Genomic DNA, 23035 nt, shown 5'->3' on the forward strand with positions numbered 1-23035 from the left:
CTACATTAGTTATTTTTTCCTGTTGCGATGTTTTTCGCCGTCAGTGTATTATTGTAAGTCGTTGACTTTTGTAATTTTTGTAATTCATTGTGCTTGCTAGTGTTGATACTGTTACAGACGGCATAGTAGTGAAGAAATCTGAGCAGTCTTTAGCCTACTACAGTGATCTCAGAATGCCAGTTTTGGACAAAATAGCATAAATAATTTCGTTCACTAATAATAGCTCCAAATAATTTCGAGGCCATTTCAATCCCGCCAGTGCATTTCCAAGACAGAATGGCTCGTATCCTTCGACTACTACTCGTATAATGACTGAGACTAGAGTAAAATTATTGCAATATATTGATCAGTTAAAGACCATTTGGTGGGAACTGCGTCGCTCGCTGCGCCAGGCAGACTGAACTGCCTTGCTGGCTACGTACCTCGAAGTAAGCGAGGAGCCCCGCCTCCTGGGTGTAGGCGCCGGCGACGCCCGCACCGACTACCGGCGCACCCAGGCCGTGCGAGTCGGGGTTGGCCAGGGTGTAGGTGCGCCCGTAGAACGGGGCGCCCACGCGCAGCTTCGCCGCCGGAGCGCCCGCAGAGATCCACTCCTGCACTGTTGCGTCCTGTAGACACAGGAATGCACGAATGCACCAAGAAAGCCTTGTAGGACCTCTAATATTCTCCATGTAGACGTAAATGACTTATCAAATGGGACCCAGCACCACTCGGAGATTGTTTGAGGAGGTAGTCCCAGTCTTCAAGAAGGGTCGTCGAGCAGATGCGCAAAACTATAGACCTATATCTCTGACGTCGATCTCTTGTAGAATTTTAGAACATGTTTTTTGCTCGCGTATCATGTCATTTCTGGAAACCCAGAATCTCCTATGTAGGAATCAACATGGATTCCGGAAACAGCGATCGTGTGAGACCCAACTCGCTTTATTTGTTCATGAGACCCAGAAAATATTAGATACAGGCTCCCAGGTAGATGCTATTTTCCTTGACTTACAGAAGGCGTTCGATACAGTTCCGCACTGTCGCCTGATAAACAAAGTAAAAGCCTACGGAATATCAGACCAGCTGTGTGGCTGGATTGAAGAGTTTTTAGCAAACAGAACACAGCATGTTGTTATCAATGGAGAGACGTCTACAGACGTTAAAGTAACCTCTGGCGTGCCACAGGGGACTGTTATGGGACCATTGCTTTTCACAATATATATAAATGACCTAGTAGATAGTGTCGGAAGTTCCATGCGGCTTTTCGCGGATGATGCTGTAGTATACAGAGAAGTTGCAGCATTAGAAAATTGTAGCGAAATGCAGGAAGATCTGCAGCGGATAGGCACTTGGTGCAGGGAGTGGCAACTGACCCTTAACATAGACAAATGTAATGTATTGCGAATACATAGAAAGAAGGATCCTTTATTGTATGATTATATGATAGCGGAACAAACACTGGTAGCAGTTACTTCTGTAAAATATCTGGGAGTATGAGTGCGGAACGATTTGAAGTGGAATGATCATATAAAATTAATTGTTGGTAAGGCGGGTACCAGGTTGAGATTCATTGGGAGAGTGCTTAGAAAATGTAGTCCATCAACAAAGGAGGTGGCTTACAAAACACTCGTTCGACCTATACTTGAGTATTGCTCATCAGTGTGGGATCCGTACCAGATCGGTCTGCCGGCCGAAGTGGCCGTGCGGTTAAAGGCGCTGCAGTCTGGAACCGCAAGACCGCTACGGTCGCAGGTTCGAATCCTGCCTCGGGCATGGATGTTTGTGATGTCCTTAGGTTAGTTAGGTTTAACTAGTTCTAAGTTCTAGGGGACTAATGACCTCAGCAGTTGAGTCCCATAGTGCTCAGAACCATTTGAACCAGATCGGTCTGACGGAGGAGATAGAGAAGATCCAAAGAAGAGCGGCGTGTTTCGTCACAGGGTTATTTGGTAACCGTGATAGCGTTACGGAGATGTTTAATAAACTCAAGTGGCAGACTCTGCAAGAGAGGCGCTCTGCATCGCGGTGTAGCTTGCTGTCCAGGTTTCGAGAGGGTGCGTTTCTGGATGAGGTATCGAATATATTGCTTCCCCCTACTTATACCTCCCGAGGAGATCACGAATGTAAAATTAGAGAGATTAGAGCGCGCACGGAGGCTTTCAGACAGTCGTTCTTCCCGCGAACCATATGCGACTGGAACAGGAAAGGGAGGTAATGACAGTGGCACGTAAAGTGCCCTCCGCCACACACCGTTGGGTGGCTTGCGGAGTATCAATGTAGATGTAGATGTAGATGTAGTTATACAGGGTGATTAAAAAGTCAGTATAACATTGAAAACTGAATAAATCACGGAATAATGTAGATAGAGAGGTACAAATTGACAATCATGCTTGGAATGACAGGGGGTTTTAGTAGAACCAAAAAAATACAAAAGTTAAAAAAATGATAAGAATAGGAATAATTAGCATAACAAAGTAAGACAAAGCAAAGATGATGTTCTTTACGGGAAGAAAACCACAATCACGCATTTCCTCGAAGAAAAAGGGCCCGATAACGGTAGATGTGGTAAATCCAACCCATACCGTGACTTTCTCGTCGTGCAGTGGAGTTTCCACGACAGTTCTAGGATTTTCGGTAGCCCGAATTCTGCAGTTGTGGGCGTTGACAGACCCTCGGAGCGTGAAATGAGCTTCGTCGGTCCACAACACGTTACTCAACCAGTCGTCATCTTCCGCCATCTTTTGAAACGCCCACACCGCAAATGCCCTCCGTTTCACTAAATCGCCAGGTATCAGTTCATGATGCTGATGGATTTTGTACGGATAGCATCGGAAGGTACGCGTAAGTGCCAACCAAACAGTAGTGTATGGAATGCCGGTGCGACGTGCGACTGAACGAGCGCTGACTTCCCCACGCATAGACGAATCCTCTACAGTCTCCATTTCTTCCTGAACTGTCTCAGCAGCATTACGCCTTGTGCTCGGTCGGCCACTACGGGGTCTATCGTCTAAACAACCCGTGGCTTCGAACTTCGAAATCATTCTCGCCACAGCTGCATTTGTCAACGGACCTTTACCCGTTCGAATTCCCTTCCTATGGCAATAGGATCGTAACGCTGAACTAGCACATTCCCCATTCTGATAATACAGCTTCACCAAAAGCGCCTTTTCAGGTAACGTCAATATGCTGCGACTGCTGGCGCATCTGATTCTCTCTCTCATTACAGTTCCTTTTATACACGATTGTCGTGCGCAGACACTGACGTTTTGTGAACTTTGTTTTTTTTTTGTTCTAATAAAACCCCATGTCATTCCAAGCATGTGTGTCAATTTTTACCTCTCTATCTACATTATTCCATGGTTTATTAAGTTTTCAAATTTATACTGACTTTTTGATCACCCGGTATATTGGAGAGTATCGCTGCTGCACGGTCGGGAGAAATTACAGGAATGGCTCGATTGTTGGTCAGCTCTCTTTCAATGTCTATAAATGTAAGATAATGGCTTCAACAAAGGGAAACAACGTCAAAGTATCTGATTACAAGTATTTTGAGCACATAGGGACTTCAGATTTAAGTTGGTTGTTACAGTTATGGGGCAAGTTGGTACAGTTTTGGGACAAGTTAATTCAGTTTTGGGGCAAACTGATATAGTTTGAGGGCAAACTGATGCAGTTTCAGGGAAAGCTGATACATTTTTAGGGCAAGTAGATACAATTCTGGGGCAAGCTGATACACTTTCAGCAACAAGATGATACAGTTTCAGAGCAAGTTGATACAGTTGTGGAGCAAGGTGCTACTTTTTCCAGGGCACATTCTTATAAATTTTACACGCACACAGAAACAAACACACATACACGTACACACACACACACACACACACACACACGCACACACATTGCATAGTGCCCTATCTCTGAAAAACTGTTTGCCTTATTAAATTTCATCACTCCGATTCATACAGCTCAGTAATTTCCTGTCTGGCACTGTACTGCTTGATTTAATGACGTAACATCATAATGTACTGCAGTGGGACAGAAAGGAATACAGGTTTCTTCAGTAGCTGACACCCCAGCAGTAGCTGACATACGCAGCAGATGACTTCATCTCTCTGATTTATACAGCACAGTAAATTTCTTCTCTCTGTGTAATGCTTACTTTAATTAGGCAACATTTTTGTAATAAATTACCGAGAGATTGGAAGGAATACAGTTTTCACCAAGCTTCCACTGTGTAATAGCAGAAGATGACAACGTCTGAAACTGCTTGATGAAACTGATACCCTGGTAACGGGTCACTATAATGTTCGACTGACCTTGGTATTCAAAGAGTTATTGGTGTATTTACATGTTTGAATAAAGGTGTTTACTTTGTTAATTCTTTTTGACAAGTGCACTTTAAGCTGTAAGTTAGATCAGCAGTAATGCCCAGGTGTATTTTGCATTGTTACAGAAAAACTTATTTTGCGTATTTAAATGGGCTTTACTGTATGATTAAATGATGATGACGTCCTCTTGGGTAAAATATTCCGGAGGTAAAATAGTCCCCCATTCGGATTTCCGGGCGGGGACTACTCAAGAGGATGTCGTTATCAGGAGAAAGGAAACTGGCGTTCTACGGATCGGAGCGTGGAATGTCAGATCCCTTAATCGGGCGGGTAGGTTAGAAAATTTAAAAAGGGAAATGGATAGGTTAAAGTTAGATATAGTGGGAATTAGTGAAGTTCGGTGGCAGGAGGAACAAGACTTCTGGTCAGGTGACTACAGGGTTATAAACACAAAATCAAATAGGGGTAAAGCAGGAGTAGGCTTAATAATGAATAGGAAAATAGGAATGCGGGTAAGCTACTACAAACAGCATAGTGAACGCATTATTGTGGCCAAGATAGATACGAAGCCCACACCTGCTACAGTAGTACAAGTTTATACGCCAACTAACTCTGCAGATGACGAAGAAATTGAAGAAATGTATGATGAGATAAAAGAAATTATTCAGATAGTGAAGGGTGACGAAAATTTAATAGTCATGGGTGACTGGAATTCGAGTGTAGGAAAAGGGAGAGAAGGAAACGTAGTAGGTGAATATGGATTGGGGCTATGAAATGAAAGAGGAAGCCGCCTGGTAGAATTTTGCACAGAGCACAACATAATCATAGCTAACACTTGGTTTAAGAATCATGAAAGAAGGTTGTATACATGGAAGAACCCTGGAGATACTAGAAGGTATCAGATAGATTATATAATGGTAAGACAGAGATTTAGGAACCAGGTTTTAAATTGTAAGACATTTCCAGGGGCAGATGTGGACTCTGACCACAATCTATTGGTTATGACCTGTAGATTAAAACTGAAGAAACTGCAAAAAGGTGGGAATTTAAGTAGATGGGACCTGGATAAATTGACTAAACAAGAGGTTGTAGAGAGTTTCAGGGAGAGCATAAGGGAACAATTGACAGGAATGGGGGAAAGAAATACAGTAGAAGAAGAATGGGTAGCTTTGAGGGATGAAGTAGTGAAGGCAGCAGACGATCAAGTAGGTAAAAAGACGAGGGCTAGTAGAAATCCTTGGGTAACAGAAGAAATATTGAATTTAATTGATGAAAGGAGAAAATATAAAAATGCAGTAAATGAAGCAGGCAAAAAGGAATACAAACGTCTCAAAAATGAGATCGACAGGAAGTGCAAAATGGCTAAGCAGGGATGGCTAGAGGACAAATGTAAGAATGTAGAGGCTTATCTCACTAGGGGTAAGATAGATACTGCCTACAGGAAAATTAAAGAGACCTTTGGAGATAAGAGAACGACTTGCATGAATATCAAGAGCTCAGATGGAAACCCAGTTCTAAGCAAAGAAGAGAAAGCTGAAAGGTGGAAGGAGTATATAGAGGGTCTGTACAAGGGCGATGTACTTGAGGACAATATTCTGGAAATGGAAGAGGATGTAGATGAAGATGAAATGGGAGATACGGTACTGCGTGAAGAGTTTGACCGACCACTAAAAGACCTGAGTCGAAACAAGGCCCCCGGAGTAGACAACATTCCACTAGAACTACTGATAACCTTGGGAGAGCCAGTCCTGACAAAACTCTACCATCTGGTGAGCAAGATGTATGAAACAGGTGAAATACCCTCAGACTTCAAGAAGAGTATAATAATTCCAATCCCAAAGAAAGCAGGTGTTGACAGATGTGAGAATTACCGAACAATCAGTTTAATAAGTCACAGCTGCAAAATACTAACACGAATTCTTTACAGACGAATGGAAAAACTAGTAGAAGCCAACATCGGGGAAGATCAGTTTGGATTCCGTAGAAACACTGGAACACGTGAGGCAATACTGACCTTACGACTTATCTTAGAAGAAAGATTAAGGAAAGACAAACCTACGTTTCTAGCATTTGTAGACTTAGAGAAAGCTTTTGACAATGTTGACTGGAATACTCTCTTTCAAATTCTAAAGGTGGCAGGGGTAAAATACAGGGAGCGAAAGGCTATTTACAATTTGTACAGAAACCAGATGGCAGTTATAAGAGTCGAGGGACATGAAAGGGAAGCAGTGGTTGGGAAGGGAGTAAGACAGGGTTGTAGCCTCTCCCCGATGTTATTCAATGTGTATATTGAGCAAGCAGTAAAGGAAACAAAAGAAAAATTCAGAGTAGGTATTAAAATCCATGGAGAAGAAATAAAAACTTTGAGGTTTGCCGATGACATTGTAATTCTGTCAGAGACAGCAAAGGACTTGGAAGAGCTGTTGAATGGAATGGACAGTGTCTTGAAAGGAGGATATAAGATGAACATCAACAAAAGCAAAACGAGGATAATGGAATGTAGTCGAATTAAGTCGGGTGATGCTGAGGGAATTAGATTAGGAAATGAGACACTTAAAGTAGTAAAGGAGTTTTGCTATTTGGGGAGCAAAATAACTGATGATGGTCGAAGTAGAGAGGATATAAAATGTAGACTGGCAATGGCAAGGAAAGCGTTTCTGAAGAAGAGAAATTTGTTAACATCGAGTATAGATTTAAGTGTCAGGAAGTCATTTCTGAAAGTATTTGTATGGAGTGTAGCCATGTATGGAAGCGAAACATGGACGATAAATAGTTTGGACAAGAAGAGAATAGAAGCTTTCGAAATGTGGTGCTACAGAAGAATGCTGAAGATTAGATGGGTAGATCACATAACTAATGAGGAAGTATTGAATAGGCTTGGGGAGAAGAGAAGTTTGTGGCACAACTTGACCAGAAGAAGGGATCGGTTGGTAGGACATGTTCTGAGGCATCAAGGGATCACCAATTTAGTACTGGAGGGCAGCGTGGAGGGTAAAAATCGTAGAGGGAGACCAAGAGATGTATACACTAAGCAGATTCAGAAGGATGTAGGTTGCAGTAGGTACTGGGAGACGAAGAAGCTTGCACAGGATAGAGTAGCATGGAGAGCTGCATCAAACCAGTCTCAGGACTGAAGACCACAACAACAACAAACGAATTTAATGCATGGAACAAAATCGAACTGTGGTCATCTACTAACCTAGAATATATTTCTGTAGTGACAATAAGTGCGCTACGTGGATTTTAATAAATTAGAAAGAAAATTTAGGTGTGGAAATATTTAATTAGAAGATCCGTTGTGCTTGTAAAGTGTGATACAACAATCGAAATTTAGCCTTGACATGTGCTGCTTAACCTAAAAGTTTTACCAGTGGCGCCAATACACGAGCCATTTGTATTAAAAAAAAAAAAAAAAAAGAAAAAAAAACAAAAAAACATTATACCAGAATTAAATTACGACCGAATTGCCACGTGTATTGTGGTTGAAATCTTGCATATTTTGAGAAATGATACAATTTTATTTTTGTACAAATTTTGAATTATTTGCCCGCCATCAGAGATCTGTAATTGTACTTGCATATTATGATTAGTATCTCACATGTTTTTTGTACTCTTTGTCATTACTTGCTATGATACATAAATTTATTTCAGCGGCAAAGATTTAACTTTCGACGTATCAATATTTCATCTCTGTCTTGTTGAACCAACCATGTTTAGCTATGTTTTATTACTGTCTTGTTCCGCACCGTCTTTGGTTGTGTTGTGACGAATGTAGATGTATCGGAAGTTCTCCTAGTATATTACGAAAATACAGTGATCAGCCAGTACCGACTAATTATCGATATAAACCCGTCCAGGCGGTAGCAGCGTTGAATGTAGTAAGACCTGCACCAAGGCGGCCGGACCTGCCCCACAAGGGGCCTCCCGGCCAATGACGCCAAACGCTCATTTCCATTCCATTAAACGTAGGTGGCGGTCACGCAAATATGACTGGACCTTTTAATATGTTGCTTCGCTCTATGTGTATCTTGCTAAAAGACCACGAAGATAAAGTTAGAGAATTCAAACTCACAATAGAAGTGTACAGTTTACAATTCGGAGTGTCCTGGCGTTACTGACCAAAGTAGCGGTCTGGAACTGACTGTTTTTGAATAATGACTGATTTCCTGAATGATATCGGGAGAGCACTTAGGTGCAAATTTCCTTATCTAACTAAGCAATGAATATCTGGAAGTAATTAGTCGGGAGCTTGCAGTCTGAATGTAAGACGATAGACATGCCAGTGAAATATGCCACAAAGTTTGCTATTGGTGTATGAAGTATACAAAGCGTGTTCCCGAAACCCAGCAAAGCATGTTACCAGCCTGGGGTGAAGGTGGGAGGACTTGAGAACCAATGGACTGAATTTTGCGGGCTGAGCTGTAGCGTTGCGCTTACCACGTTCAGGTAGCTGGTGACGTTGAGCCGTGGCCACAGGGGAGCCATATTGGCCGTTAGCCTGTCGGTCGACGCTGTAGCGTAGTCGTAAGACATCAGGTTCACCCAGTCCACGTATCTGAAGCAGAACAGCGGGTGTTGGCACCTTCATTAGTCTGAAACTCATTTTCACATCATCTATTCTAAGACATTTACTCAATTCATTTAGCATTTGTCCCATTCATTAATGATGAACAATCGCCCTCAACCCTTGATTTCGGAATTTTATTTTCGTTTAATTCTAAGCTCTTGTGTTCCTGTTTCATTCAATTCTGTCTGAACAACAATACTGCTTGGCACAGCCAGCGGTTAATCTAGTCACCCTCGTAAGAAACCAGGCAATAAGTGAGGGAAAAACCACCCGAGGTCTTTGCTGGAGTGTCCTCCTACGAACAGTCCACATCAGTCTCATCCACCTACAGTGACTCATAAAAGTATTCGGCCACTAGTGTTATGTTTTATTTTTACTTAATAATATACAGACAATACATATTACAGGAACAGTCTCAGCATAAAATGGTACAGGACTATGTAATAAATAACAGAAAAGCATTTTCTTATTTGCAATCTTAACTCAAACAACATAAACAACGATACATAAAGAAACATGCCCACTATCACAGTTACAAAAGTTTTCGTGCGACAAGTATAAGAATAACAACCTCGTACATTTTAATACCTTGTATGCAGTTCTTTTTGCTTAATCACTTGTTCCAAGCGTTTAGGCATGCCGTGAATGAGCTTTCGCATATAATCAGAGCTTATTTGTCGCCATTCTTCCAGTAATCGTTCCTTTAAAGCTTGTTTTGATGTCACTGGCGTTTGTCGTACTTTTCGCTTCAATTCACTCCAAAGATTTTCTATTGGGTTCAAGTCTGGACTCTGAGGAGGGATATCCAAAACTTTAGGGCAATTATTCTGCTTCCATAGTCTCACAATATCCGCTTTATGCTTCGTATCATTGTCTTGATACAATTTGAACGTCCTCGAAAGCCCGAAACTTGTAGCACTTTGCAGTAAGTTCTCTTTTAGGTTGTTCAGATACTTATGCTTGTTCATTGTACCTTCAATGAATGCTAATTCGCCTACCCCAGATCACGACATGGAACCACAAATCATGACATCCACACCACCGTATTTAAATGTGGGTTGCAGATGCTTCGATTGAAATTCCTCACGTGGTTTTCTCCAAGTCACTGGCGTTCCGTTTGAGGAGAACATCTGCACTTGACATTCATCGACAAAAATTACTTCGTCCCACCAACTAACACTTTTATTTAGGTGCTGCTTCGCAAAGTCCAGTCTGTTCTTTCTATTCCTCTCACTTATCATAGGCTTCTTCCTGCTTACTCGACCACTATACCCCTCTCGTCTGATAATTCGTCCGACTGTTTCAGGGTGTGCGCCCTTCCCATATTCCTGCTGCACTGCGGCAGCAATTTTCGTTGCCGGCAATCTTGGACTTCTTTTAATTTTTCTAATTACTCCGGTTTCCTCTCTTCTACTCAGCATCTTTGGTCGCCCTGTTTTGCGTTTATCTTCAGTTCTATTTCCTCTGTTGAATATGCGTATAATGTCACCTACAGTACTCTTACTCATTTCTAACAATTTGGCAATCTGTCTATCGGAACGTTCTTCAGCGTGATGGAAAATAACGAGTACTGCTCAGTCTGCAGCTAACACCACCGCCACCTATACGACATGTGCCCGAATAATAAAGTGACTGCATGTTGTGGTGTCTTATAATGCAAATATACATTGCATCTCTTTTGAAATGTCGTATTGTTTCCTTTCCGCCCCATCGTACTGTGCACCATGCGTGTTAACGACACGGAAACGCAGCACAGAATGAGCCTGCTCAGTCTGCAGCTAACACCACCGCCACCTATACGACATGTGCCCGAATAATAAAGTGACGGCATGTTGTGGTGTCTTATAATGCAAATATACATTGCACGTAGTTAATTATATTATACAGCGACCTGCTTGTGGTACATTGTCAGACAATATTCACACTACAGAATGGATCGGCAATTGCTTCTCGTGGGCCTCAAATGTTCGAAGAGAGCTTCACATTTCAAGAACAATGAGGGTGGTCGAATACTTTTGTGATGCACTGTAACTAAAATACCAAAATACATGGAACTAACATTCGATCAAAATCTAACTTTCTTTCCCCAGCTACTTGCGATGCATAATGAAGCTGAGAATAGAGTAAAAGATCCCCATTCGTCAGAAGCGAAACCACTGTTTCCCAAAGTTACTGTTTGGGCTGTCGTATTCAGCAGAGGATTTATTGGACCTTTCTTTATGCGCAAATCTATCACTAGTGAACGTTACGTTGTTATTTTGGAACAATTTGTCGCTACACCTCTAGCGTTGGAGGCTCGACCAGGCACCGAGTGGTTAATGCCAGACCACATTGAACCGAACAGGAGTTTCGGTTTCTTGATGAATACTTCGGGAATAGAGTCACTGCGATGGATTATCGCAAATTTACTGGCACAGGAATGGATTAGCCTCCATATTTGCCAAATCTGACTGCAAGTGACTTCTTCTTGTGGGGAACATTGAAAGACACTGTATGTCGGACCATCCCAACATGCTGGACGAGCTTGAATCGGCAATCTGTGTGGCACCTGAATCCATTTCCGTCGAGACACTACAAGATTGAATGACAAATTTCATTGTTCGTTTGTGCCACCCCCGTATTGCGAATGATGGACATTTCTAAAAGATTTTGATGTGATTGCAAAGATTGCTTGCGGATGACGAGGTTAATTATCCACACTGATACTGAATGAGCTGCACAGTGTGCATCGACATTTGTTAGCAGCTATTTGAACTACACTGTCGGAAACAAATTAGTACACATAGAAAGAATGTTGTTAGACCCGTTCTTTGGCGGTTCTTGCAACAGGAAGGTGACGTGTTGCTCCAACAGGATATAGCTGGCCCACACACTGGCCGTGAAACTCAAGGCGCTCTGCAAGATATGCAGCAACTTCTCTGTCCCACACTATCCCCGGACTTGTCTCCAATATAGCACGAGTGTGGTATGACGAGACGAGAAGTGACTCGTGTGACTCTTACAGAACTACGTGTACCAGTCAAGCAAGCGTGTGGCACAACGTGTCCCAGGACAGTATTCGCCATCCGTACGATTGTCTAGATGCCAAAGTGGGCGCCTGCATTCCCACCTGTGGAGGTTGCGCCACGAACTAACATTAGTGTTTCAGCATGGATCGATACCTGGTGCCTCAGAACCGCTCTTGCTATTGATCTGTAAATGTAATCATTTCATGTACTCCATATGCACTGTTGCAATAACAAATCTTGAGTGAATTGGAAACCTCTAAAAAAGTGTACTAATTTTTTTCGGCAGTGTATTTCGAAACTCCTGTGTAACTTCTGTATAACATTGTTACAGCTTTCACGGTGAACATACCTTTTCTAGCATTCGTCTCTCGATCTTAGTACTCGAGATATTTAATTCTGAAATCAGGGATTCCTTCGCTGGACAACCGGTACTGGGGTAGGGATAAGACTGGAACCGTAATAGTTAACAGAGCTGTGACACATGGCTGTAGCTCATCGCCTACGCATTTTAATATCTATGTTAACGAAACTGTTGGGAAATGAAGCACCAAGGTCAACAGGAACATTAAAAAAGGACCACATAACTAAATAGACGCTATAATGATCGTTGACGACCAAATAATTTTTAAGAGACTGATGACGTTCTGGAAAGGCAATATATTTCCTGGGTCACGTATACAAGGATAACAACTTTAATACTTCTCACAGAAAGGCTGGGACTATGGCATTTAAACTGCACGATCCAGAACGTTCGAAAATAGTGCTAAACGGTCATGTTTTAGAGAAACTTTCCCATTTTAATATTTTAAGTTGTGAAGTAAGCGACCTATTGCAAACATACAGAATATATTAAATAAATATCAGATGATCTGTGGTACAATACACAGGCTTACATAAGGCAACAGACAGCAAAATGAAAAATGAATCACTAAAATTGAATGTGGACAGAGCTTAGTTTTCTCATGAACTTAAGTAATTCTTTTTGAGTAATCAGATAATATCTGCATAGCGACCACATGTCACAGCTCCAATTGCCCCACAGCGCACTCACAGGTTTGAATTTTTCCATCCATCAGCTTAATAAGTCATGACCTTTCTACAGATGACTGGAAAAACTGAGAAGCCAACCTTGGGAAAAATCAGTTTGGTTTTTGGAGAAACGTAGGGACGCGCGAGGCAATAGCGGCGCTACAACTCACCTTAGAAGATAGACTGAAGAAAGGGAAATTTACGTTTATAGCATTTATAGATTTAAAGTTTTTGTCAATGTTGATTGAAATACACTCACTAAAATTCTGAAAGCAGGAGGGATAAATTACAGGGAGTGAGATATTATCTACGACTTGTGCAGAAATCAGACTACAGTTATAAGAGTCGGATATGGAATGGAAACACTTATTGAGAAAGCGGTAGAATAATGTTGTAGCCTATCCTATATGTTATACTTCTGTTCATTGAGCACATCGTGGAGAAAATCAATTTAAATTTAGAAGGGGATTAAAATTCAGAGAGGAGAAGTAGAAACTTTGAGGTTTTCCGATGACATTGTAATTCTGTCGGAAACAACAACGGGCTGGCTTAGTTGTTAAGCTGAACGGAATGGATAGTGTCTTGAAAAGAGGTTATTAGATGAATGTCACCAAAAGTAAATCAAGGGTAATGGAATTTAGTCTGGTTAAATTAGATGATTCCGCGGGAATTAGATCACGAAATGACACACTAAAATTAGTCCACGGTTTTTGTTGTTCGGGCAGAAAAAGAAGTGACATAGAAGAATCGAACTGGGGAGAAAAGTAATTTATGACACAAGATGACTAAAAGAAGGGATCGGTCCCTAAACATATCTTGATGTATCAAAAAGTCGTCAATTTGGTAAATATGAAAGGTTGGTGTATCTATAGGGTGTGGCGAATCCAAGATTTTTGTTTGGTTTGGTGAGGGGGGGGGGGAGGGGGGGGGGGCTTGTGCTCTAGAGTATTAGCGCTTTCGAGACTGGAAGTTATGGTACAAAGAACATTAATTGCTCCCCACCCTCCCATTTTTTTGGAAAATTAAGATTAAAAAGGCATAGTCCTGGGGTGGGGGAGAGAGCTGCAGCCCCATAGCGCTCCCCGGTCCCCCTCCCGTGCCCTCTGGATTCGTCATCGTGTATAGGAGCAAATGTTAACGCCTCTACAGAGTAACGTCTATGACTTACTTGACATGTACACTGTACCTATGCGCATACTGTTGGTACGCTAAAGGCTTGACCTTTTTTGCTTTATTGTTGTTTAATCCTCCTTGCCCTATGTGGGAAGGGGTTTTTGCCCGCTCTTTAGCCAAAAGCTTTAAAATATTTATAACGTCAAAATGTGACTTAAATGTGAAAAATTTACAAATATATTTAAATAAGAAATTTTTTGGTGTTTACATAACGTTCAACTGTTTATTTTTTTTAATTTAAAATTGAAAGACAAAAATGTATTGACAAAAACAAAAATATATGTTTAAAAGTTGATGTAGCAACGGTGACGTTCTTTTAGAGGGGATCGCTTCACTTCCACTAAAAAGCTGTAAGACATGAACTTGGGAAAAAAAGATACTGGAGAGAGGAAAAGATCTATGAGGTTGAAGGATGTGGTTGTCACTATATGGATCCGATGGGTAGTATCTATGGAGGTGAAGGTAGGCCCTGGAATGGATGGTGAGAAGACAGAAAATAAAGTGTAGTTTGCTGACTGGGCAGGGTTGGAGTGGAGTGGGATAGGTGGCTGTAAACAGTGACAAGCGACACTCGATGGAAACTGAGTCATTGCATGCAAAATTTAGTAAGTGATGTGCTTTAGACGTATTAGTTGAAAGTTCCCCGATAATCCGAAGGATAGCAGCTCTGTCTCGAAATTCATTTTCTAGCCAGTCGCGGCTTTGGCTGGATGTGTGCATGTAGACAGTGATGCCACAAACGTCGCTGACTGTGATTGTAACGTATCTGTGGCCGTGCCAAGAAAGTACTTTCCAGCTGCGAGCGTTACGTATTGGACGATGGTGTGGATACATATGACCCCAATAAAGAGCCTGCGTATTTGTAAGTGGAATTATCATTTTAAAAATATGTCGTTACGACAGATATGAGTGAAGGCAGCGACTTATATGAATAAAAAAATCACATAGAATGTACATGCAATATCTTATTTATGGGTATTTATTGAAACTTAACCGCAAAATTTCTCAAATCGATCAGAATATCGCTTATCATTGTTTACAGCCGAGGTCTTCAAAGATCGCGGAGGATTTCATTATCTGGGAGGGTAGACGGTTGAAGTTGCGGTGGGTTACGGTAGGGAGTGTGTGTTGGTGTATGGATGTGGAATGTGTTGGTATAGATGCGGCAGCATACCAGGAATAGTGGTCGGAGTGAGAACATTGAGGTTATTGGAATCTAAAGTGCGCGTCATTTATGACGGCGGCCGAGTTTAGGTTCGTTCTGCGCATCTGACGTCACAAAACACAGGCAGCCCATGAACAGAGAACGATGTTGCCAGAGCTCGATTGCAGTGGAGAGCAAGGACGAGTGCCTTCAGTTTTAGAAACCTTCAGTCATAAATAAAGTAATTGAACAAAAGCAGTGTCTTGATAGCAGACTTTCTTTTATAGAAAGTCTGGAAAAAGCATTCTTTATACCAATTGCTTCATATTCTATTAATTAATTAAACCAAACATGCAATAAGCCTCCTAATTCAGGCGATAGCAAGGAAAGGTGTTTGTATCATTCTCACAAACCGCTTTTTCGCAATAAAGAACAGCGGTAATTGTTTATTTCCTACTGTACTTCGACGAAACGTGAATAATTCATAGTCATACCAACAGTGTTTGTCGGTATTTTGCGTGATATTTTAAAGTCCTCTGGGAGATGTATTGAATGACGAGCTGCGTTAGCGTAATAGTGAAAGTGTATGGCTGCTAAGCGAAAGGCTCTGAGTTCAAGCTTTGTTCGGTGCATAATATTTTCTTTATTTAAAAACAATATCGAAGTGTCTTACTTCATGAATTTTATTCGTTTGAATGTAATTTTGTGAAATTTCTAATGACAACTAAAATCGACAATACGGAAAGTACACGCTATGGACTTTTTTACCTCTGCAAGCTCTTCAAAATTTCGTGCAATGGTTTACTACATCTAACGCTGCACAATAACTGCGTTGAACTTCGAAACAAAATTAAGTCACTTATGGGAGGAAGGTATCAGTCAAAAAGAAGTGTAAAAATCAAATTTTTGGGCCAAATAGTTTTTGTGAAATCGAATGATAAAGTGTGTCAAAGCAGTCGAAACACCATGTGTCTGCACAGGCGAGCAGTGCAATGATGACAAAATCGCGCACATCGCGAGAATGCGGGAAGCACGTCTCTGTAGAAGCGGAAGGGTTGATGCGGCCGTGGTGGCTTTACTTCATAAACTGCGCACTCCCGCCTAAACGTAAGTTTGCGAACTATACTAAGGCGCTGCTTCTCTTGGCGCGTGCAACTGGCAACACAGCAATCACCCGCGTCTGGGCGGGCTGGCGCGAACCGCCAAGATAAATGAATTGAACTATAGTTCGCGGATAGTGCAGGATATGCGGAGGTGGTCTATGTGGGCAAGGAAGGGTGGGAATTTGGTGAGACGGTAGGAGATCCACGTGGGGGAAGGTAAACGGATGCGGAAAGCAAGGCGGAATGTATGGCTTTGAAGGACTTGGACTGACGAATGGAACTCAGGTGGAGCGGATATGCATGCAAAAATATGCTTAAATGGCTCTGAGCACTATGGGACTTAACTTCTGAGGTCATCAGTCCCCTAGAACTTAGAACTACTTAAACCCAACTAACCTAACTAACCTAAGGACATCACACACACCCATGCCCGAGGCAGGATACGAACCTGCAACTGTAGCGGTTTCCCGGTTCCAGACTGTAGCGCCTAGAACCGCCCTGCCACCACGGCCGCAGGATATTTATGCAACATATTCGTGGGAGAAGATGGGTCGGATCAAGGTTTTGTAGGTGTGGAAGATATTGAAGGGGTGCAAACACCAAGTTGAACTAGTTAGTAGTTTTCATAGTTTTAGTGTACTGTGGGCTTTCTGTTGAATGGTTCGTAGGTGGTGTTTCTGTGTTAGTTTGTGATCAAGTGTTAGTCTAAGGTACTTCAGTGTGTTAGTTAACTGACTAGGACGGTTGTAAATGGTAAGGCAGAAGTCAAGGAGGTGGAAGCTGTGGCTGGTTCGTCCTACGAATATCGCCTGGGTTTTGGAGGGATCGATCTTGGGAAGCCATTGGTGGTAAACTGATTGAGGTGGATTTAGAGGGATCGTTGGGATTTTTAGAGTTCAGGGTGGAGGGCGAGGAAAGTGGTGTTATCAGTATAATTATGCAAGTGGACTGCTAGAGGTGGTTTGGGTGTATCAGAAGTGTAGATGAGAGAAAGGAGAGGGGAGATGACTGAGCCTGGAGTACATCTGCAGTGGGCTGGATGGTATGGAAGTGGATACTGTTATTAGTGACAAAGAATGGGCGATTAGATTGGAAGGGTGCTGTAAGGCAGACATAGTTAATTGGAAGTGCATACCTCTGGAGTTTGGTAAGGAGACTGGAATGCGATACACGGTCATATGCGTTCTCCAGGTCGAGGGAGACGAAAATTTGGATTTTTGGGTGTTGAACTGGTGGGATACAAGGTGAGTGAAGTGCATGAGTTGCTCATCAGAGGAAAAGTACGGACTGAAGCCATAATACTTAACAGGAAGTAAGTAGAGTTGGTTCAGGTGCTGATGGATAAATCGGGAGTGGTTGGACCTTACGGACACTGAGGTGAGGCTCATAGTGTGGTAATAGGATGTATCGGTAGGTGGCTAGTGGAGTTCGAGAAAATGTAGGAGTTTGGAGGTTGTAACCTGTGAGAGGATCGTGTTGTCAAGCGTTGCAAGAGTGGCAAGAAAGGAGAGGGGGCGTTCTTTAGGGTCTGGACAGGTAAATGCGGTCGGTCGTGACCAGAGGAAGTGTTGCGATAGGTGTATTTAATTCTGTTTGTAGTATGTTGTCCGAGGAGTGGAGGCCGGGAGCCAGGGGTCGGACAGTGGTATCTGCGCGACGGCTTGACTGTAGATCAAATGGATCTAGGTTGCAGTGGCTATGCACAATTGAAGTGGCTTGCCCATACTAGAGTGAGGAGCTGCGCTAAACCAGCCTTCGGACTTAAAACCACATCAGCACTCACGGGATGAGGGAGGGCACGTCGTAGGAGGTTTCGGTCATGCCGTGGAGGGCGCCCACTGCGATGCCGAAGGAGAGCCCCGCGTCGGCGAGGCGCTGGTGCAGCTCCTGGCACAGTAGTACGAAGTTCTCCCGGTCCGCGGCGCTGCCGCCGCGCTGCCCCGGGTACTGCCAGTCCAGCTGCAAGCCCTTGAAGCCATACTGCTGCAGGAACGAGACCGCGTTCGTCGCGAACGCGCTGCGCGACGTTGCCGTGGACGCCATCTGTATAGGGTCACAAAGAGGAGGCTTCTTTCAGTCGTCAGTCTCTCGTCTCATCCCGTCCTCCACCTTTTCCTGCCTGGCGTCAAAGTTTTCCATTATGAATGTCTACCAATTTCGCCTCGCTTTCCGTATCAAATTAGCCTCTCTGACCCACATTATGCACCTTTTTTGATGAGAAAGCTGTCTTCATCCACCTCTCAAACATCTTTGCTAGTCTGAGAAACAGGTAGGAACCCTTTGCGAACAATAAGGATAGAAGACCAAGAAAGAAACGCTCGGATTAAAAATGGTGTAAGACAAGGATACAGTCTTTTTACCCTACTGTTCAATCTTTACTTTAAAGAAGCAATGATGGATATAAAAGAAAGGCTCAAGAGCGGGATTAAAATTTATCATGAAAGGATCCACTAGTGCCATTGCTATATTCAGTGAAAGTGAGAAAGTTGAATGGAATGAACAGTATTATGAGCACAGAATATGGATCGGTAGTACATAAAAGAAAGGTGATGACCAGTAACTGAAATGAGATTAGCGATCTACAGCTACACCTGCATCTACATTTACTTACATACTCCGCAAGACACTATATGGTGCGTGGCGTAGGGTGCTCTGTACCACTACTAGTCATTTCCTTGCCTGTTCCGCTAGCGGATAAAGAGAGGGAAAAACGACTGTCCATATGCCTCCTTACGTGCCCGAATCCCTCTAAACTTCGCGGTCTTCGCGCGAAATGTACGGCAATACAATAGTTCTGCAGTCAGCCTCAAATGTCTGTGCTGCTCGAAAAGAACATCGCCTTCCATGCAGTGATTCCCAATTGAGTTCCCGAAGCACCTCCACAATACTTGCACCTTGTTGGAGACTGCCGGTAACAAATCTAGCAGCCTGCCTCTGAATTGCTTCAATGTCTTCCTTTAATCCGACCCGGTGCGAATCCCATACACTCTAACGGTACTCAACAACGGGTCGAACTAGTGTTCTGTATGCGGTAACCTATACAGGTGAACCACACCTTCCAAAAATTCTCCCGATAAACAGAAGTCGACTATTCGTCTTCCCTACTGTAATCCTTATATGCTCATTCCATTCCATGTTGCTTTGAAACGTTATGCCCAGATATTCAAACGTGTCTTGCAGCACACTACTCATCTGCATTAACTTACATTTTTCTGCATTTAGAGCTAGCTGCCATTCATGACATCAATTAGAAATTTTGTCCGAGTGATCTTGTGTCCTATTGTCACTCAACGACGACGGCTTCCCATACACCGCTGCGTCATTACCAAACATTCGCAGACTGCTGCTTGCCGTGTCTGCAAGGTAATTTATGTATATAGAAAATAATAGCGGTCCTATCACACTTCCCTTAGGCACTCCTGACCATACCCTTGTCTCCGATGAATACTAACCATCGAGGATAACATACTGGGCTCTTTTACATACGAAGACTTCTAGCCACTCATATATCTGGGAACCTATACTTGTGCTTTCGTTAACAGTCGACAGTGTAGCGCCTTGTCATAACCTTTATGAAATCTAGGAATATGGAATAAGTATTTTGCCCTTCATTCATGGGTTCTGAGGATATCGTGTGAGAAAAGGGCAAGCTGAGTTTCGCACGAGCGATGCTTACTAAAACCAAGTCGATTTGTTGACAGAAGCTTTTCCCTCTTAAGGAAATTTATTGTATTCGAACTGAGAATATGTTCAAGGATTCTGGAGCAAACCGATGTTGAAGATATCGGTCAATTTTGTAAGCCGACTCTTTCATCCTCCTTGTATACAGGTGTCACCTACGCCTGTCCCAGTCGCTTGGGACTTGGCGCTGGGCGAGAGATCCGCGATAAATGGAAATTAAGTAAGGGGCCAATGCCGCACACTACTCTTTGTAAAACTGAACTGGAATTCCATCAGGATCCGACGACGTATTCGCTTTCAACTTTTTCATTTGTTTCTATACGCCAGAGATGCCAATTACTATGTTTTCCATAAGAGTGTCAGTACCATATGTTTGTACAATTCTTATGCGTGAACGCTTTCTTAAATGCGAAATTCAGAACTTTGGCTTTCGTTCTGTTATCTTCTACTGCCACACCAGCATGGTCAACGGGTGACTGGATTGAAGCCTTAGACCCACTTAGCGATTTTTCGTAGGACCATATAAACTTAATATTGAAACTGGGGACCACGACGTAAAGGAAACGAAAGAATTCTGCTATTGCGGAAACAAAATTGCGCTTGAAAGACAAATCAAGGAAGACATAAAAATAGACAGGTCGAAAGGAATGCACTAGTATCCAGCACTGGCCTTACTTTGAGAAACGTATTTCGGAGAACGAACGGTCGGAGTAAAGCACTGTATGGATGTAAGTATCGACTCTGATAATACTGAAAGAAAGGGAATGTAAGCGTTTGAGAAGTGGTGTTACAGAAGGATATTGGAAATTAGGTGGACTGATAAGGTAAGACATGAAGACGTTCTCGGCAGAAGTTACGCAGAAAGAAATAAGAGAAAAACGCTAACTAGAAGTAAGGATAGAATGATAAGACATCAGGAAATAGTACTAGAGTGAACTGTAGAGCGTAAAAACTGTAGGAGAAGACTGAGTTTGCAATCTGTCCAAAAAGTAACTGGCGATGTTGGGTGTAAGTACTATTCTGAGATCAAGAGGTTGACAGAGGAGATGAAGTCAGCGGTCTGCATCTGATATCACCGACATCAAACTTTCAGTGGCCCACATACACTGAAGCGCCAAAGAAACTGGTATAGGCATGCGCATTCAGATACAGAGATAAGTAAACAGGCAGAATACGACGCTGCGGTCGGCAACGCCTATATAAGACAAGTGGTTGGCGCAGTTGTCAGATCGATTACTGATGCTACAATTGCGGGGTATTAAGATTTAAATGAGTTTAAACGTGGTGTTATAGTCGGCGCACGAGCGATGGCACACAGAATCTCTGAGGTAGCGATGAAGTGCGGACTTTCCCGTACGACCATTTCACGAGTGTATCGTGAATATCAGGAATACAGTAAAAAATCGAATCTCCGACATCGCTGCGGCCGGAAAAAAATCCTGCAAGAATGGGACCGACAATGACTGAAGAGAATCGTTCAACGTGACAGAAGTGCAACTCTTTCTCAAATTGCTGCAGATTTCAATGCTGGGCCCTCAACAAGTGTCAGCGTGCGAACCATTCAATGAAACATCATTTATAGGGGCTTCCGGAGCCGAAGGCTCACTCGTGTACCCTTGATGACTACAAGACGCAAAGATTTACGCCTCCCCTGGGCCCGTCAGCACCGACATTGGACTGTTGATCACTGGAAACATGTTGCATGCTCGGACGAGTCTCGTTTAAAATTGTATCGAGCGGATGGACGTGTACGGGTATGCGACAACCTCATGAATCCATGGACCCTTGAGGATGACAGCAGAGGACTGTTCAAGATGGTGGAGGCTCTGTAATAGTGTGGAGTGTGTGTAGTTGGAGTGATATGGGACACCTGATACCTCTAGATACGACTCTGACAGGTGACACCTGCAGCCATTCATGTGCATTGTGATCCCGACGGATTTTGGCAATTCCAGCAGGGCAATGCGACACCCCACACCCCCAGAATTGCTACAGAGTGGCGCAAGGAACACTATTCTGTGTGTAAACACTTCCGCTGGCCATCAAACTTCCCAGACATGAACATTATTGACCATATCTGGGATGTTTTGCATCGTGCTGTTCAGAAGAGATCTCCACCCTCTCGTACTCTTAGGGATTTATGGACAGCCCTGCAGGATTCATGGTGTTAATTCCCTCCAGCACTACTTCAGACATTAGTCGAGTCCATGCAACGTCGTGTTGCGGCCTTCTTGAGTGCTCTCGGAGGCCCTACACGATATTAGGCAGATGTACCAGTTTCTTTGGCTCTTCCTGGTATAATCATCATTTCCTCATAAGAAAACAATTGGCAATCACATGATCTTAGTCTGTACATAAAAGAGTGTGGCTGTCCTCACCCTGATGGTCATTTTGAGCCGCACAGTGGTCTATGTTTGGCAGGAATGCCCTTTTTGCCAGTGCTAGTCCGCTTTTTTGTCCTCCTTGTTCCGTCCATTATGGTTTATTTGGATACCTAGGTTACAAAACTCCTGAACTTCATCTACTTCTTAAATCTCAATTCTGATGTTAAGTTCCTCGCTGTTCTCATTTCTGCTACTTCACATTACCTTCATCTTTCTTCGGCTTACTTTGTCCACTAGTTGTTCATTCCATTCGGCAACAGATCTTGTAATTATTCTTAATTTTCAGTGAGGCTAACAATGTCGTCAGCGAATTTTGTCATTGATGCCCTTTCCCCTTGATTTTTAATCCCACTCTTGAAGCTTTCTTTTATTCCCGCCATCGCTTCTTTGGTGTGTATATCGAACAATTGGGGCAAGAGACTATGTCCCTGTTTTGCACATTTTTCAACCCGAGCATTTCATTCCTGGTCTTCAGCCTTATTGTTTTTTCCTGTTTCTTGCACGTATTGTATTATTAGCCGTCTTTCCCTAGAACTTACCCATATTTTTTTCTCAGATTTTCGAACATCTTGATCCATTTGGCATTGTCGAACGCTTTTACCACCCGCCTAATCCTATGTATGCGTCTTTGATTTTTTT

The 23035-nt window shown here is 42.8% G+C and overlaps 1 protein-coding gene across 1 annotated transcript in view; it reads right to left on the reverse strand.

Moving 5' to 3' along the window:
- LOC124758590 (chitotriosidase-1-like) overlaps positions 1-23035 on the reverse strand; it is a 73263-nt gene that overhangs the window by 21721 nt on the left and 28507 nt on the right. Inside the window, exons 3-5 of the mRNA XM_047249084.1 lie at positions 18115-18374; positions 8745-8862; positions 423-608 (exon numbers count right to left, since the gene is read on the reverse strand). Coding sequence (XP_047105040.1) covers positions 423-608; positions 8745-8862; positions 18115-18374 — 564 coding nt within the window. The remainder of the gene's footprint in view (positions 1-422; positions 609-8744; positions 8863-18114; positions 18375-23035) is intronic.

Source organism: Schistocerca piceifrons, chromosome 1 (assembly GCF_021461385.2).
Source record: "Schistocerca piceifrons isolate TAMUIC-IGC-003096 chromosome 1, iqSchPice1.1, whole genome shotgun sequence".
Classification (NCBI taxonomy): Eukaryota; Metazoa; Arthropoda; class Insecta; order Orthoptera; family Acrididae; genus Schistocerca; species Schistocerca piceifrons.